Source organism: Nomascus leucogenys, unplaced genomic scaffold (assembly GCF_006542625.1).
Source record: "Nomascus leucogenys isolate Asia unplaced genomic scaffold, Asia_NLE_v1 000437F_82043_qpd_obj, whole genome shotgun sequence".
NCBI classification, from domain to species: Eukaryota; Metazoa; Chordata; class Mammalia; order Primates; family Hylobatidae; genus Nomascus; species Nomascus leucogenys.
Window position 1 is genome coordinate 1,685 of NW_022096968.1, and position 14,913 is coordinate 16,597.

The following is a 14,913-nucleotide window of genomic DNA, read 5'->3' on the forward strand; positions in this document are numbered from 1 at the left end:
CTCCCCGGCCCGCTCCCGCCTGCCTCACTCCTCCACCGCGCCGGCCGCGTGTCGGTGAAACCAGAGGCAGCTCCGTGCGAGCCTCGCCCGGCCGTGAGGCCCGTGGATTCCGTGGACTCTGAGGCCCGCGTCCTCCGCCCTCCTGTGGCCCCGACCCGCCGGGGGAGCGCGTTCCCCCGCCGGCGTCCGCGGCCGCCCCACACCCACCCCAGCCCCGGCGGCGGAGCAGTAGCGACTGGGACGCGGGCCGGGGTTCTTCCCCGAGGGGGGCGCTCCGAGCGCGCGGGCGGGTCCTCAAATCTGCATTCTTTCCGTTAATAAAATATGTTCTCGTATTTTTCCGATTTCGCATGAAAACCTTTGCCTAACTAAACTCCCATCCAAGCGGGATTTATTTCGTCCCCGGGGAGATAAATCAGGGGGCGAATTTACAGCCCGGGAGGCACCTGCCGCGCTAATGGGCCCTTCATGGAGTGCGCGGCCGACGGGGGCGCGCGGCGGAGGGGGGGGCGCTGGCCAATGGCCGGACCGCGGGGTCCGCAGCCAATCAGCGCGTGCGCCGCGCCCCGGGGGCCCCCGTTATCAGCGCGTCCGTCCCGCGCGGCGCCGCTCCGACCGGCCCCGGAGCCGCAGCCGCCGCCGCCCGCCCGCCCGCCCCGCGCCGGCGCCGCCCGCCCGCCCCCCGCGCCCCGCGCCCCGCGCTGCAGCCAACGCCCGCCCGGGCCGCGCGCAAACTTCCCGGGCCGGCGGGCAGGGGCGGCGGCGGCGGGGCCCGGATGGGAGCCCAGGCCGGCGGCGGCGGCGCCCATGGACACTAACCGCCCGGGCGCGTTCGTGCTGAGCAGTGCCCCGCTGGCCGCGCTGCACAACATGGCCGAGATGAAGACGTCGCTGTTCCCCTACGCGCTGCAGGGTCCGGCAGGCTTCAAGGCGCCCGCGCTGGGGGGCCTGGGCGCGCAGCTCCCGCTCGGGACCCCGCACGGCATCAGCGACATCTTGGGCCGGCCCGTGGGCACGGCGGGCGGGGGCCTCCTGGGGGGGCTGCCCCGGCTCAACGGGCTCGCGTCGTCCGCTGGCGTCTACTTTGGGCCCGCGGCTGCCGTGGCGCGCGGCTACCCCAAGCCCCTGGCCGAGCTGCCGGGGCGCCCGCCCATCTTCTGGCCCGGCGTGGTGCAGGGCGCGCCCTGGAGGGACCCGCGTCTGGCTGGCCCGGGTGAGTGGCCCGCGCGGGGGCTGCGGGGCAGGTGGGCGCGGAGGGGACCCCGCCGGCCGCTGACCTCCTTCCCCTCCCCTACCTTGCAGCCCCGGCCGGCGGCGTCCTGGACAAGGACGGGAAGAAGAAGCACTCGCGCCCGACCTTCTCGGGCCAGCAGATCTTCGCGCTGGAGAAAACCTTCGAGCAGACCAAGTACCTGGCGGGCCCGGAGCGCGCGCGTCTCGCCTACTCACTGGGCATGACCGAGAGCCAGGTGAAGGTGAGCGCGGCGGGGCTCGGGAGAGCAGAGCCGGGGGCTCGCGTCCTGCGAACGGCCCCAGCGCCAGCCCCGGGCCCCACGGCCGCCTGACCGCCCCGTCCGCCCCCAGGTCTGGTTCCAGAACCGCCGGACCAAGTGGCGCAAGCGGCACGCGGCGGAGATGGCGTCGGCCAAGAAGAAGCAGGACTCAGACGCCGAGAAGCTGAAGGTGGGCGGCTCGGACGCGGAGGACGACGACGAATACAACCGGCCCCTGGACCCCACTCGGACGACGAGAAGATCACGCGGCTGCTCAAGAAGCACAAACCCTCGAACTTGGCGCTGGTCAGCCCGTGCGGCGGCGGCGGCGCGGGGGACGCCTTGTGAGGACGCGCGGGGTGGGGGCGAGTCTATTTTTGCAAAATCCGGGGGCGGTCCCGGGTGGGCGCGAGTCGCTTTGTATCATCAATAAATTATTTAACGGGTCCCCGTCGGAGCCGCCGCTCCGGAGCCTGCACCGCGTGTTTCTTCCGTCTCGAACCGGGAGCGAGGCGGCCCCTCCCCGGCCCCGGCTTCGCCCCTGCGAGACCCGGCTTCGGGCGCGCGGCGGCCTCGGGTCCTCCGAGTTCCCGGTGCGGAGGCTGCGGGCCCCGGGCAGGCTCGAGGAGGCGGCGAAGGCGCAGGGAAGGGGCCCGGCCCGCGGGAAGGAACCGCAGCGACAGCCGCCAGGAGCCCGGGACGGAGCCGGGGACGGAGCAGCAGGTATGGCCCGGCCCGCCTCGCCTCGGGGCGGATTCGGACGCGCTTGGGGGGCTCCGAAAGGGCGGGTGAGCCGCGTACCCGCCTCGAGCCCCCGGGGGAGGTTTTTCTTTCTTCCCTTTTCCCGCTTTGGGGCCACGTACTCGTTGCCGCCGGGCACCCGTTCCCGCTCGGCCGAGGGGTTTGCTCTGATTATTTCGAAAGACCCTCTGAGCATAAGCGGAGCATCCCATAGGCCCACCCTGGGCTCAGCCGGTGGAACCGGGTCTGAACCGCTGCACGGAGGCCCTTCGATCACCATCCCGCTAGATCGTCCCGCGGTGGAAAGCAGTTTCTTCCAAACTAGGACCGCAAAGAGAAATCCGAAATAATTACGCCTGCGGAGCGGCGGGGCCTCCCATGGGTCACGCGGGGTCAGGGAGCTGGAAGCCCCCTGGACAAGCCCCGCAGCGCCCGGCGGGGGGCTCAGGGGACCCCTGTCCTGCCCTGAAATGCCGCCAGCTCCACGGGCTGTGACTCCGGTTGACAAAACCCCTCCACCCTCCGGCAGCCTCTGTGGCCGGGGCTGCCCATCGCTGCATCTTAATGGGCGTGACTGTGGAGTTTTAATTTTCAAAAATTAAATGTAAATAATTATATCATTGCGGTGGTACGATTTCTCTTGGAAGGCATTTTCGGAAGCGTTAAAGAGAAATATAAACGGCTTAAACTCGACGCGTTTTGTTTTAGGCTCTTAGCAGCCTTCTTTACAAGGAAGCAACTTGAAGGGCAGAAGCAACGCTTTTCTGTGGGGAGCCCCTCTCAGCTCAGCTCAGAGCAGAGGGGTTTCCAGTTTTAAAGTTTTGAGGAAGGCAAAGCATTTATATAATCCCGTTTTAAAATGTTGAGGGGTAAATACTTTATTACAGTAGAAAGTCAAAGGGCTGTTTTTCTCCACTTAAGGAAGGGCTTGGTGTTTTCTGACAGTGTGTGATACAGTGAAATTCCCGGATTTCTAATGAGCTTGATCTCAAATAACAGGGTATACAGGAGGCCGCTCCGAGTTAGCATTTCAAAGGTGGCAGGAGAAGGGAAAGGAAGAAAAACAAAGCAACACGGGACTATTTTCACCACGGTCAATTTTATTGCTTAGGAACCAGACCAGTCACTTCTAAAGGCCCTCAGAACGACCAACAGCTGAAACCCGTGGGGCGGACTCCGTGTGGAACTGCGGACAGCGGCAACCACAGCAGGGACACGGACCGGTGCTTCCACCGAGAACAGATTCCACAGTGGACAGCAGTCACTTGCAGTGGTAGTATTTATCCCAAACACCCAGCTAATGCCTTCACCCGGTCCAGGAACTCTGTAGTGTTCTAAAGTAAAATCAATAAAACATACATTTGTGTTTCATCAACAGACTCTCTAATCACCTTTTAATGCTGTACTTAGTGCTATAGGAGAAAAATATTTGCAACAAGGTTATTACGTGGGTTGTTTGTAGCGGAGCAATGAGGAAATGTACAGTTTTGTTTCTCTTTAATATTTGTATATACAGCCCATGTTAAAAGCAGTTTCTATTGGAAGCAAACTAGGCTATTTCTATTTCTCCCATGTTATCATTGTTGTAATGTAGAATACTTGGCACCATAAAACAGTAACAAAAGACAGACAAACGGTTTACAAAATTCTTAAAAGGTACACCCAGGCTAGCTATAAACTTCACATTCAGTTCTTAATATTACACAGAAGAACGGCACGGGAGTAACGGCCGCTAGTGCAGACGTGCTGTGGGGCCGATTTTACCCACGACGGCGAGGCCAAGTGTGTTTTTCCTAATTTGTGTGTTGACGGACACACAGCTGAGCTCCGAGGCTCCAGTGCTGCCGCCTGCTGATGGGACTCTCCTGTGCGTTCTTACTGGAAAGTACATTTAGCATAAGTTTTGGTAAGATTTATAAATTATTTTTAAAAAGTATATATTTATATGTATTTATATATATATAAAAATGGAAAGCAGCTGCAGTGTGATTCAAAAACCATGTGACACGGCGCAGAGTCAGTGCCGCGGAAGGAGCATCGGCAGAGACAGACGCCCTCGCCACGCTCAGGGCCACGCTGCTGGCCGGCAGAGGGAGCGCCCGTCTCGGCTTCCCCAGCCCCTGGACACACCTCCACCTGGCAGAGGGGGTCTCTGGACACAGTGGGGGGGTCTCTGTGCTGGAGAAGCCCCTCCACTGACAATCATTAAAAACTGAAAACTGCGGAGTCTACGGCATGAACCCTCTTTGCTGTCTATTATAGAGTTTTGACAACAGGACTGTGACTTATTTAAAAAAAAAAACCCAATATTTCTACTTAATGTCACATGAACAGACGAGACAGTGAGGTATGTGAGGCTGTTCCGGAATGGTCCGGAGGCTGAAGCGAAGTGTGGGGCTGGCCGTCTAGCAGGTGGCGCTTGGGCGGGTTCTTGATGCAGCTTTCAAGAGTGCGTATTCGGTACACGGCTACAGGGAGGGCTCACGAAGGGTCCTCTCGTGGCGCTGGCATCTCTTCCCTGTCATGGAATTTGTAATTTGTTAAAGGAACAAACGCACCAGGAAAAGCTGCGTAAAAGCTGAACTAGAGGGAGGAGTCATATTTACCACCACGTCACTGCACGACACAACACTTGTGCACATGGGCATGAGGTTTACCTGCCCCGGGCATGATTCGGAAGGCCAGGAACACGGGCTGCAGCAGAAGAGAGGAGGGTGTCAGCACAGCGCACGTGGGACAGCGCAGCACATGCCGCCGCCTCCCGTCGCACCCCTGGACCCTGCGTCTCACAAGGGCAGCCACGAACCGGGCTGGGAGGAGCTGATGGCCAGCAGAGGCAGCTTGGCCCTTGTGTGCAGCCACGGCAGAGCAGGGGTCGGGGGCCCTGTGAATGTGGAACTGGAGCCAGGCGGGCCATGAGAGGTTTTGCAAGGAAGGTGTTATTTCCAGGTAAAAAAATTAATGGAAAAACTGATGTAAAAGAATGGCTAAGTAGGCCCCAAATGAAGCGGGGAAGGAAGGCTCTCCCGCCCTCGGCTCTGCCGCACCTGGCAGGTCCAGCGTCTTATCTGGGTGTGTTTGGGGCTCACAGCTCTGGGCCTCCAATGTGGAAGAAGCTAACTCATTTATTTGGCTGAAAATGAGATTTGATCTGTCCCCTGTGCACACTCTCGAGGTGCAGTTGCCTGAATAAACGATCTGTGCCAGTGCTGCCCCTCGGCACGCGGCGGGGAGCGCCCTCACCCCGGCTCCTCGGCTGACGGTGAGCCTGCCCCAAGAAGGCCATTAAAACACTGCAGCTGCGTATTTGCAAAGCAGCCTTCAGAAACAATCAGCTGTGGACAACATTTTTTTTACAAATATTAAATTATGTATTTTATTCTATTGTAGCTAGTCATTTCTGCCTTCTTCCTACTTACCCACCTAGCTTATGATATTTTATTAAAATTAAATAAAAACAGACCAACTTGGCCTACTCTGTAGAGTCAGACTAAGAAGACAGGAGAGCAGGAGAGGAGAGACTGGCCAACCCCCGCCCACCTGCCTGGCAGCCCCAGCACCCGCCCGCCCACCGGCCCCAGCCCCCCAGCTCCCTAGCTTCCCCTTGGTCCCCCAGCCCGGCCCCTGGACCTCAGTCTGTCACCTTGTGGTCTCCCATGCAGACGTTGGGCCCAATGTGGTCATAGGTGACAACCTTCTCCTCGCTCTCCGACTGGAAAGGGGAAACAGACAGGTGAGTGTGGGGAGGTGGGGCATCCTGGGTCCAGTTGGGAGCTGACTGGCAGGAAAATCAGGGTTTTGTGGGGGCAGAGAGATGGGGGGCGTTGGCCCCTGCCAGTACCTCCCCAGCCTCTGCCACCCGCCCTGCCCGGCCCCTGAGAGAGAGGCCAGCTCATGGACCAAAGGCTCTGGTGACGTGGCAGCACCTCAGCACCTTGACCCTGGCCCTTTTGGATAAGAGGTATCTGCCTCTAGGAGGGGTCGCGTGGGGAGCCGCGGGTGCTGGCCCGGCTCCCAAGCTCCTCTCTCCCAGACATGCTCCTGGGCTCTCAGGGGAGTTGCAGGGGGCCCTGTTTACAGGAGTGTGTGTGTCCCAGCTTTCTGTGCAGGTGTGCTCCTCTGAGGCAGCCCATCTAGTTCCAATTTTCCCACTGATTTGTTTTTGACTGTTCTATTAACCTAGAACTCAGTGCTCAAACAAGAACAGACACCGAATTCCACACCACTACACAAAGCAATCTGTGCATAGTAATTCACGGCTGTGTGCGCACTTCTCGGCGGGTGCCTGTATTCCGGGCGCCTCCGGAAGGGGTTTGCCGCTGGTCAGCACTCGACTCTGCTTGGGCTGGAATTTTATATCCACAGCTGGAGCATCTGAGACTATCGAGTTAAAACTGAATTATCTTTAATGCAATGGGAAGCTTAAGGTCAGATTTACTTTCCAGCATGGGCGCCTGCCAGAAAGAATGAAAACAAGCTTCGGCACCACATGCATGAGCGCACCTTCCCGTCTCTTGCGGGTGAAGCGGCGCCTCCGCGGAAGTGGAGAAACATTCATCAAACGCAGCGTGGTAATTTACAAAGGCAGCATAAAATTGTGGATTTTCAACTGCATAATCTTTGGACAGATAAACAAATTACGGCGGGCACAGGCAGCGCGCGGCACACCTCACTGAACACTTGTCACCGAGGCTCCCAAGCAGCACCGCCCGCGTCCCGAGCCCCTTTTGGTGTTTTAGGGCTGCGGAGGCAGAACGGAGCTTGGTGACGAGGTGACGGCGCATGTCATGATGGATGAGGCTGCGGAGCGCGCCCGGCGCCCGTCTGCTTGTCCCGCATACCCGCTGCCCGCTGGGTGGCCCCAGGGGAGAGCCTGTCCAAACTCTGGTCCCAGGAGGCAGGGGCTGTCAAAGGCCGCCAGGTGTGTGTTGAGAGGCTCCGTCCTCCACCCTGAGCGTGAAGTGTCAAGTGCCGGGTCCAGAGAACATGAGAGGCTGTGAGTGAATGGAAAACGGGCTGCAATGCTGCCCTGCTCTGAGCTGGTGGAGCCCTGGCAGCGGCAGCACAATGTGGGGAGGCCACAGCCCTGCCAGCCTTCTGCCCTTGGGCGCTGCTCACCAATCTGCACTCGCGTGACCTCCGACGTTTTCCAGGGGATGGCATCTGTGCCCGAGTCCCCGGGAGGCTCCTGCCCCGCTGGTGGCAGCCCTGGGCTCCACATGCCTGACCCGCTCTCACGCCGGCAGATGGGAGCACTCACCATGTGGCACTGAGCGACTGGCATGCCTACCAGTGAGCCCAGCCAGAGGGGCAGCGGCATGTCCACAGCCAGGCTCCAGGCCGAGCCCACTCCTGGGCTTTTGGGCTTGGGCCAGCACGCTTTCCTCAATGATGGGCACAGGCCCTGCCCACAGGCCAGAGGTGGGGCTGCAGAGGAGCTAGGCTGGCTGCAGAACCCAGGGACGTCAAGGGGCCCTGCCTCCAGCCCAGGCCCCCACCAGGCAGGCTCCTCACAGCAAAGCCAGGGACGGAGGGCAGGCTGCACCCAGGGTGTTCCAGGATGTAGGAAGGAACGGTAAGGAACCCAGCCCGGCAGACAGAGCCACGTGGCAGAGGCCAGCAGGGTGCATCTCAGGGACCGGGGCTGCAGAGGTTCCCTGCCCTGCTGAGGGCACACCTGCACCCAGGTGTTTGCTGTGCCTGGGGTCTGGTGCCGTCTGGCACAGGGAAACAGACGGGCAGTGAGGGACAACAGGAGCCTCAGACAGCTGGCATTGAGGTCGGGGTTAGTAGGGGGCTCCTGTCCCTGCTCTGGGCCTGGGACAGTGGAGAGGGCGGCAGAACCCACCAGGCTGGCAGTAGTACCACCAGAGTCTCCAGCCTCCTTCCGATTGCCCACCCACATCATGGTCAGAGGCCCCAGCTCTGGGTGCTGGGCACGGCTGCAGTTCCCACGCACACCCGCAAGCTTCGTTACTATCTGCATTTAATTTTCATTCACGGGGTTGACAAAACCAATTCAGATATTGATTCTTCTGAAAACACTCCTTGTATGTTAAAATGTGGGAACTGAAAAATCACAGAATTGGCCGGGCGCCGTGGCTCCCGCCTGTAGTCCGGGCACTTTGGGAGGCCGAGGCGGGCGGAACACTGGAGCCCAGGAATTTGAGACCAGCCTGGCCAATGTAGCAAGCAAGCCCCTATCTCCTTTTTTGTAAAAAAAAAAAAAAAAAATTATTAAAAAAAAAAATCACAGGAAATCTGAAAATTTCCCAAGGCCCACGTCATCTGAAAATGTCGCCCATTCATTTTTAACTTATCAAGGCTCCAAATGAATCTGGCTCTAATTTACAACTTAGGAAAACAACCTCAGACATTTCTACTGTGCTTCACGGCGCGGCCCGTGAGCGCTGGAATGTACAAGAGCACGCTGACTTCCAAGGATACAACGAACCACGATCTGAAAACACTTCCTGCCAACCACCCGTGTATGTTTCAAACTCAGGACGACGCTGGCTGCCCATGGCCCAGGAACTCGGCTCCATCTGCTGCTGTCCCAGCCCAAGTGCTGGCTCAGAGGTGACCCAGCGCCGGGGTGCAGCTCATGGCAGGACGAAGTCAGGGCCCAACCTGGCAGCATTCCCCAGACCGGGTGCCCCCACCCCTGGGCCCTGTCACCAGGGCCGGGCCAGACCAGACCTAGCGCTCCACGTCCCTCTGCGCCCAGGGCCGGGGCAGCACACACTCACCCTCAGCACCAGCTCCTTGGCAGACGGGGACATGAGGATGCGGTCACACCAGGCCGGGCACCGGGTGTTCATGTACTGCTCACCTTGGCGGGCATCCTCACTGTACGGGTAGCTGGGGAGACATGAAGGCAGAGGGTCAGCTGGCCGGCTCGGGCCGTCCTCAGCCCCAAAGGGATGGCTGTGCCGATTCTCTCCCAATACACCTTAGAATGGCGAGCACTACCTGGGGAATGAATACACGTATGGAAGTTTCTAGAATATAAAACCAAATTCACCATTTAAGTTCTATATCAAACTTATTTTTATGTGAGATTAAATTTTAGCCATAGCGCAGTATCTTCAGTCCTTCCTTTACTGCATGAAATTGTCTGTTGAGCTTTGGTTTTTGTTGGTTTTTTGAACATGGTCTAAAGTATGATGAAAACCTCCGTGGAAACAAAATGGCAGCCAGTGTCATCTGGTCCCAGGATGCTCCTCCACCCGGTGACCCGGCCAGCTCAGCTCGAAACGCCTCTAAGTGCAGGCAGCTCTGGGGTGTGGCATATGCGTCTCCGCTTTGACTAACGCCGTTCCCACCTCGGGGAGCGTCCAGGTGCTCAGGCCGTGGCCCTGGGTCACTGCTGCGGTGGAGGGTGACTGTCCCCGACTCACTGCTTCCCGGGCCTGCCCATGCCCTCTGCGGGCCTGGGAATGGGGCTGGCCACATGGCGGTGCCACTAGCCCTGAGGGCGGAGCCCTTCATCCACACAGTGAGCGCATCCCGCACCGCCAGGGCACAGCTCACCTGGGCTCCTCAGCGGCCTTGCTGCGTCTCCGAGCTGTCGGCCCCCGCCCTCACACAGCAGAGCAGTCCACACACACACGGACTGATCACTCCCCCACCAGCCTGGAGCCTCATGGCCATGGCCCCCACCACCCGCCGTGTCTGGAACATGCAAGCACAGCCCCCACTTCAGGGCCTGCAGGTTCTCGGGGCCCGGCCCAACCATCAGGCTGCAAACCCACCCCCAAATGGGCATGTTGCTTGGGACTGCACTTAAGAGGTAACGAATTCCACTTGGAGTGAACAAACCCCGGGGATCCTACGTGCAGCATCTCTGCTTACTCTCAACACCTCGTGGCCTTCACTAGAGTCTCAAGAGTTTTTTCAGTTAATTCCAAAATATCATACAGCACCTGTCGCGACTGGGATCTGATTCTCTGTGAAATTTCCCTGTTGGCTGTGACTGGGTTTCGGGTCCGTCCTGGCACCTCAGCTGCGGATTCTGCAGCCCCTCCCATGCCCCCCGGACCCTGCCCACAGGGGCGCCTGTGGGCCCTGTGCCCAACCACCTGGAAACAGCCGGGGAGTCGGAACTTGCTCTGCCCTGACGCAGGAGCTCCCATCCTCCCCACGTTCCAGTGGGAGCGACACTCACAGGAGCCGTGGCTGCCACATGGCCTTGGGCAAAGTCACTGCTTGGTTAAAAACAACTATGTAGGGCCTACGTGTCATGCATGTTTCTGAAGAGCACAGAGCAGAGAACAGCTGCACGTTTTTTCAGGAGAAGCAGCAAGCTGGTGGCCTGTCCCATTTCACACGTTTGAGAGGCTGGGCCACCTTGTTCAGGAGCTTCTCAGCTGACCCCAACCGCGGACACGAGTGGAAACTGGATGCAGGTAGGAGCCTGCTCAGCCCCCAACACACGTCCACTGCTCGCAGACACATGTCCATCGCATCCGGACACACATCCACTGCATCCGGACACACATCCACTGCATCCGGATACACGTCCACTGCCCCCGGCACACATCCACTGCCTCCCGGACACACGTCCACCGCCCCCGGCACACGTCCACTGCATCCGGACACACGTCCACTACCCTCCGGACACACGTCCACTACCCTCTGGACACACGTCCACTGCCCCTCGGACACACATCCACACAGCACACAATAGGTGACTTCTAAATAGGAAGCTGGAACCGAACCAGTTCTCACTCCTCATGCACCCCATGGAGCCTGGAGAGTCTGTGCCGCCTGGCGCCCCCTGGGGGCACGGAGAGAAGCCAGGGCGTGGCAGGAAGCACAGCCGCCCTCTGTCCATGGACAGGGTCTGATGGGCATTGTTGCTCAGACAGACTGGGCTCTGGGGATGAGCAAGGGAGAACAGGGACGCCCGAGTGGCAGCGGCTTCCTCAGCCCATCTGCTCCAGGAAGGGCTGCCCTGGGAGTGTTCACAGACGACTCAACAGGAAGAAGACGCCTGGGTGAGAGGGTGTCCTGGCCAGGCTGTTGGGGGCAGCACCCTTAATCCACAGCCAGGGGTGCTCCCTGTGGTCCCCAACACCCAGGGAGAAATGCAGGAGGGGCTGGTTCCAGCTGGGTCTGGGGAAGGCCAGTGTGGACTGCACACCACCGCTGTACCCACAGGCGGGAGGCGCTGGCAGGGCCACACCGCAGAGCAGCAGGACGCTGGACGCTGCCCAGCAGTGACTGATGCAGGAGTGCCAGGCATGTGGGCTTATCTGAAAGCATACCTGCTGGGTGAGGGAGGGGGCACACAGGACAGGGGTGCACCTGCCCCCACAGCGTGGGAGCGGCTGTGATAGGGCGAACAATCGTGCTCCTGTGCTCGCCTGCAGGCACTGCCCGTCCTCCCTGCCCCTCTCTCCTCCCTGTAGGATGCGGGCAGCGGCCCCTGTGTAGGCTGCACGGCAGATTGTTGGCTGTGGCCAGGCTGACTGGCCCTGCTGACAAGGCCCAGCTTTAGGACCTGAGCAGGCTGGGAGGAGTAGGTAGGGTCGCCATGGGCCCGAGAAGCAGACAACAGGCGGAGAAGCCTGGCTATGTCGAGGTCTTGGGGCAGGGCCGACGGCACAGGAGAGACCAACGGGCCTGGGAGGGCCCCAGAAGGCAGGCTGGGTAGGGGCCCATGGCTTCGCCACAGTGCTCAGCCGCCCTGAACCACAAGCAAACGGCGACAGTTCACACCAGCTCCCCAGGCCGTGCTCAGAGGAAGAAGCAGGAGTGCAGCCTCACTTCTCCAGGTGGGCGTCAGGGTGAAAGTCCCTCCTCTGACTCCCGCCTGGTGAAAATATTAACCAATTACCACGCTGCTCTAGTGTACAAGGAGCAGGAGGGTGTAGCATACCACAGAGAAAACGGTTTTGACGCACGCCCGTCACAAGCAGCACCTCATCAAAGCTGCTCTGCCTTCCTGTGCAGCCTGCAGGCACCACCGGCAACGCTGGCTTCAGACACCCGCTTCCAAACACACCAGCTGCCACTGAAATTCCTGAAAAGGAGAAGGCCCTAAAACCAAAGAGAAAGAACTAAATGCTTTCAGCTGGGACAACACTGAAGCTACCGTGTGGGAGAAGGAAGTGGCACAGACTTCCAAGAGGGTCTGTGGGGCTGGGCACGGGGGCTCACGCCTGTCATCCCAGCACTTTGAGAGGCTGAGGCGGGAGGATTGCTTGAGCCCAGGAGTTTGAGACCAGCCTGGACAACGTAGTGAGACCCTGTCTCTATACAAAATAAAAAAGTTAGCCAGGCGTGGTGGTGCACACCTGTAGTCCCAGCTACTTGGGAGGCTGAGGGGGGATGGGGCTGCAGTGAGCCGAGGTCACCACTGCACTCCAGCCTGGGCAACAGAGCAGGAGGCTGTCCCGGGTGCGCCCCTTGCCCACATCTTGAGGGACAAAGCTCTTGGGGGTGACCAGAGCCCTTGGCAGGCCTTTTCCGTGGGTCGGGTTCCCTCACTGTCCTCCCCCTCGGCACAGGTCCCACAGTCTGTATGAGCCGCAGGTAGCCAGGGTTTGTGACCACCAGGTGGATGGGCGGCCTCGCTCCCTCCTGAGCACCCAGCTTGCAGGCAATACAGCTCATTTTGCTAGATAATTATTACACTATAAATACACATCTAAAGACAGGAGAACGTAAATCATGGCCCACAGAAAGTTTGAAAGGGGCCTCCTAATCCCTAATTTAAAAACATACGTGTCCATTAAAGAGCGACCACCTCTGGCTGGACTTGTCTGGGCAGTTCATTCCTGCGTTGCGTATATTTTTGTCTTTTTCAAAAGCTAAAACTTGATCTTGCTCAGTAATTGTTTGTTCAATGAAAACATCCCTTTCCCACCTCTGAGAGTCAATCTTCCTTTGGGAAGGAGTTATTTTTTCCCATTTGATGTGCTCTGAATATGATAAAAACTTTGAAAAGTTTGACGGGTAGTGATAGAACTTCTAAATTTTTCCATTTATTTTAGTAAACTTCACTTCACAGTAAGGCACACACAAGGCCAAGTGCACATGGGACATGGGTGTTCGCCAGCCCACCGCACCCTGTGTGGGCCCACAGCCCAGAGGCCTCCACCGGGAAGGGCAGAGGGAGGTGATTCCCCGCCTGCAGTAAGGGCACCCTGTGGAGTCCCAGGGCCTCGTCTCCACCTGTGCAACCCGGCTTTAAACTCACTTGTGGAGCTGTGTGCAGCGGTGGCTCAGTGCTGAGTGTCCGTCCCACTCTTCACGGGGTGGCTGCCGGGGCCGCCGTGTCAGTGCTGAGTGTCCGTCCCACTCTTCACGGGTGGCTGCCGTGGCCTCCGTGTCAGTGTGGAGTGTCCGTCCCACTCTTCATGGGCACTGGGGATACTTCCAAGTTTTGGGCAGTTCTGGAGTTGGCATGTGGCCCCCTGTGGGTCCCTGGAACCCCTGCAGCAGTCTGAGAGGGGATATCTACATTGACAAGGACACTAAGGTGACATTCACTGATTTCACGGAGCTGGTGTTGCACGGACGTGGCAAACGCTGCCCAAGGTGGTAAAACTGCTGGCGCCGGTGTGGGAACCAGGCAGAGGCCGGGCCGTGCTGGGCAGGGTCTCTCCCAGGGTCAATCCCTCAGCACTAAACAAAAAGCTATTTTCACTTACGAGGGAAGCAGGAGAAATGATTCCTTGTGTTGAACCTCAGGCCTGGGAGATGGGGTCTTGGGCTGGGTGGGATGAGATGAGGCCTCCAGGGAGCCCTCTGCCCAGAGGGACGACACGACACGGCCCTCGTCTCTCAGGGGAGCGTGCCTGCATCTGAGTCGCCAGCTAAAGCAGCTGCTTGTTTTCACGGGCACCACATTTTGCCAGAAAGATTGACAGACAGGCTGCGGTAACTTAGACCTTGGTGGTTAACAGGCATTTTCTGCAGAAGGGTGGACGAGCCTGCCTCTTCCAGCAGCAGCGGATGCTATTTGCTGCCAATGACAAATTTAAGCCTTCAAGAAGACCCGAGGGTGCTGGAAAACATATTCGTCCCAGAGGCTGGTGGCGTCCCGCCACAGAGACTCCTCTGCTGAGCTCTGCCGTTCCGAGGAAGGTGCTGCATGCACTGGGTGCCAGACGTGCCACATCGAGACTCCCACACCCTGGGTGGCTGGGATTTCCCGGGACCTGTGTGTGCGGCCGCCAGATCACGCCCTGGCAGAAGAAGACCTCCCCGTGCACTGGTACTTTTTTCACAAAAATGTTACTTATGTAAACATGTAATTGTTGTTATTTTTAAAACGAACTAATAAATATTTAAAAACGGATGGCAATGACCCATAGATGGAACCCACATGGACAAAAGCTCCGGGGTCTTCATTAGCTGGAAGAGGGAAGTGGCCAGGCCACTGGGGCGGCCAGCGAGGCTCTGCGGGGCCGTTTCGATGGTGGCATGTGGTTTTCTTCTTAATAAATAGAGTGATGCAGTCTCTTCACTACATAAGGATTCCACAGACACAGGGAGCCTCCAGGCAACGGACTGACAGTTCCCATCCTCCATACGCTCAGCGTCCACAGACAAAGAGGAAGAGCCAAACCCCAGCTGACTATGCGTAGCACCACGGCCTCCGCGAGGAAGCGCAGTGACCCCCACATTCCGGAAGCTGCGACAGGAGCCACCCGATGGCCGGCGACAC

The 14,913-nt window shown here is 58.9% G+C and overlaps 1 protein-coding gene and 1 pseudogene across 2 annotated transcripts in view; one reads left to right on the top strand and one right to left on the bottom strand.

Moving 5' to 3' along the window:
* Positions 1-673: 673 nt before the first annotated feature.
* On the top strand, positions 674-1,923 carry LOC115834113 (homeobox protein Nkx-6.2-like). The gene is given in 4 exon segments (XM_030808873.1): positions 674-1,213; positions 1,303-1,475; positions 1,585-1,735; positions 1,738-1,923. Coding segments are annotated over 4 exon segments (834 nt in total). The 5' UTR covers positions 674-807; the 3' UTR covers positions 1,842-1,923.
* A 1,391-nt stretch (positions 1,924-3,314) lies between these two features.
* The window catches only part of LOC115834114, a 66,732-nt pseudogene continuing 55,133 nt past the window's right edge, over positions 3,315-14,913 (bottom strand). The window contains exons 7-10 of the transcript XR_004029198.1: positions 8,984-9,095; positions 5,878-5,946; positions 4,841-4,928; positions 3,315-4,752 (exon numbers count right to left, since the gene is read on the bottom strand). The product of XR_004029198.1 is annotated as an inositol polyphosphate-5-phosphatase A-like (transcript). The remainder of the gene's footprint in view (positions 4,753-4,840; positions 4,929-5,877; positions 5,947-8,983; positions 9,096-14,913) is intronic.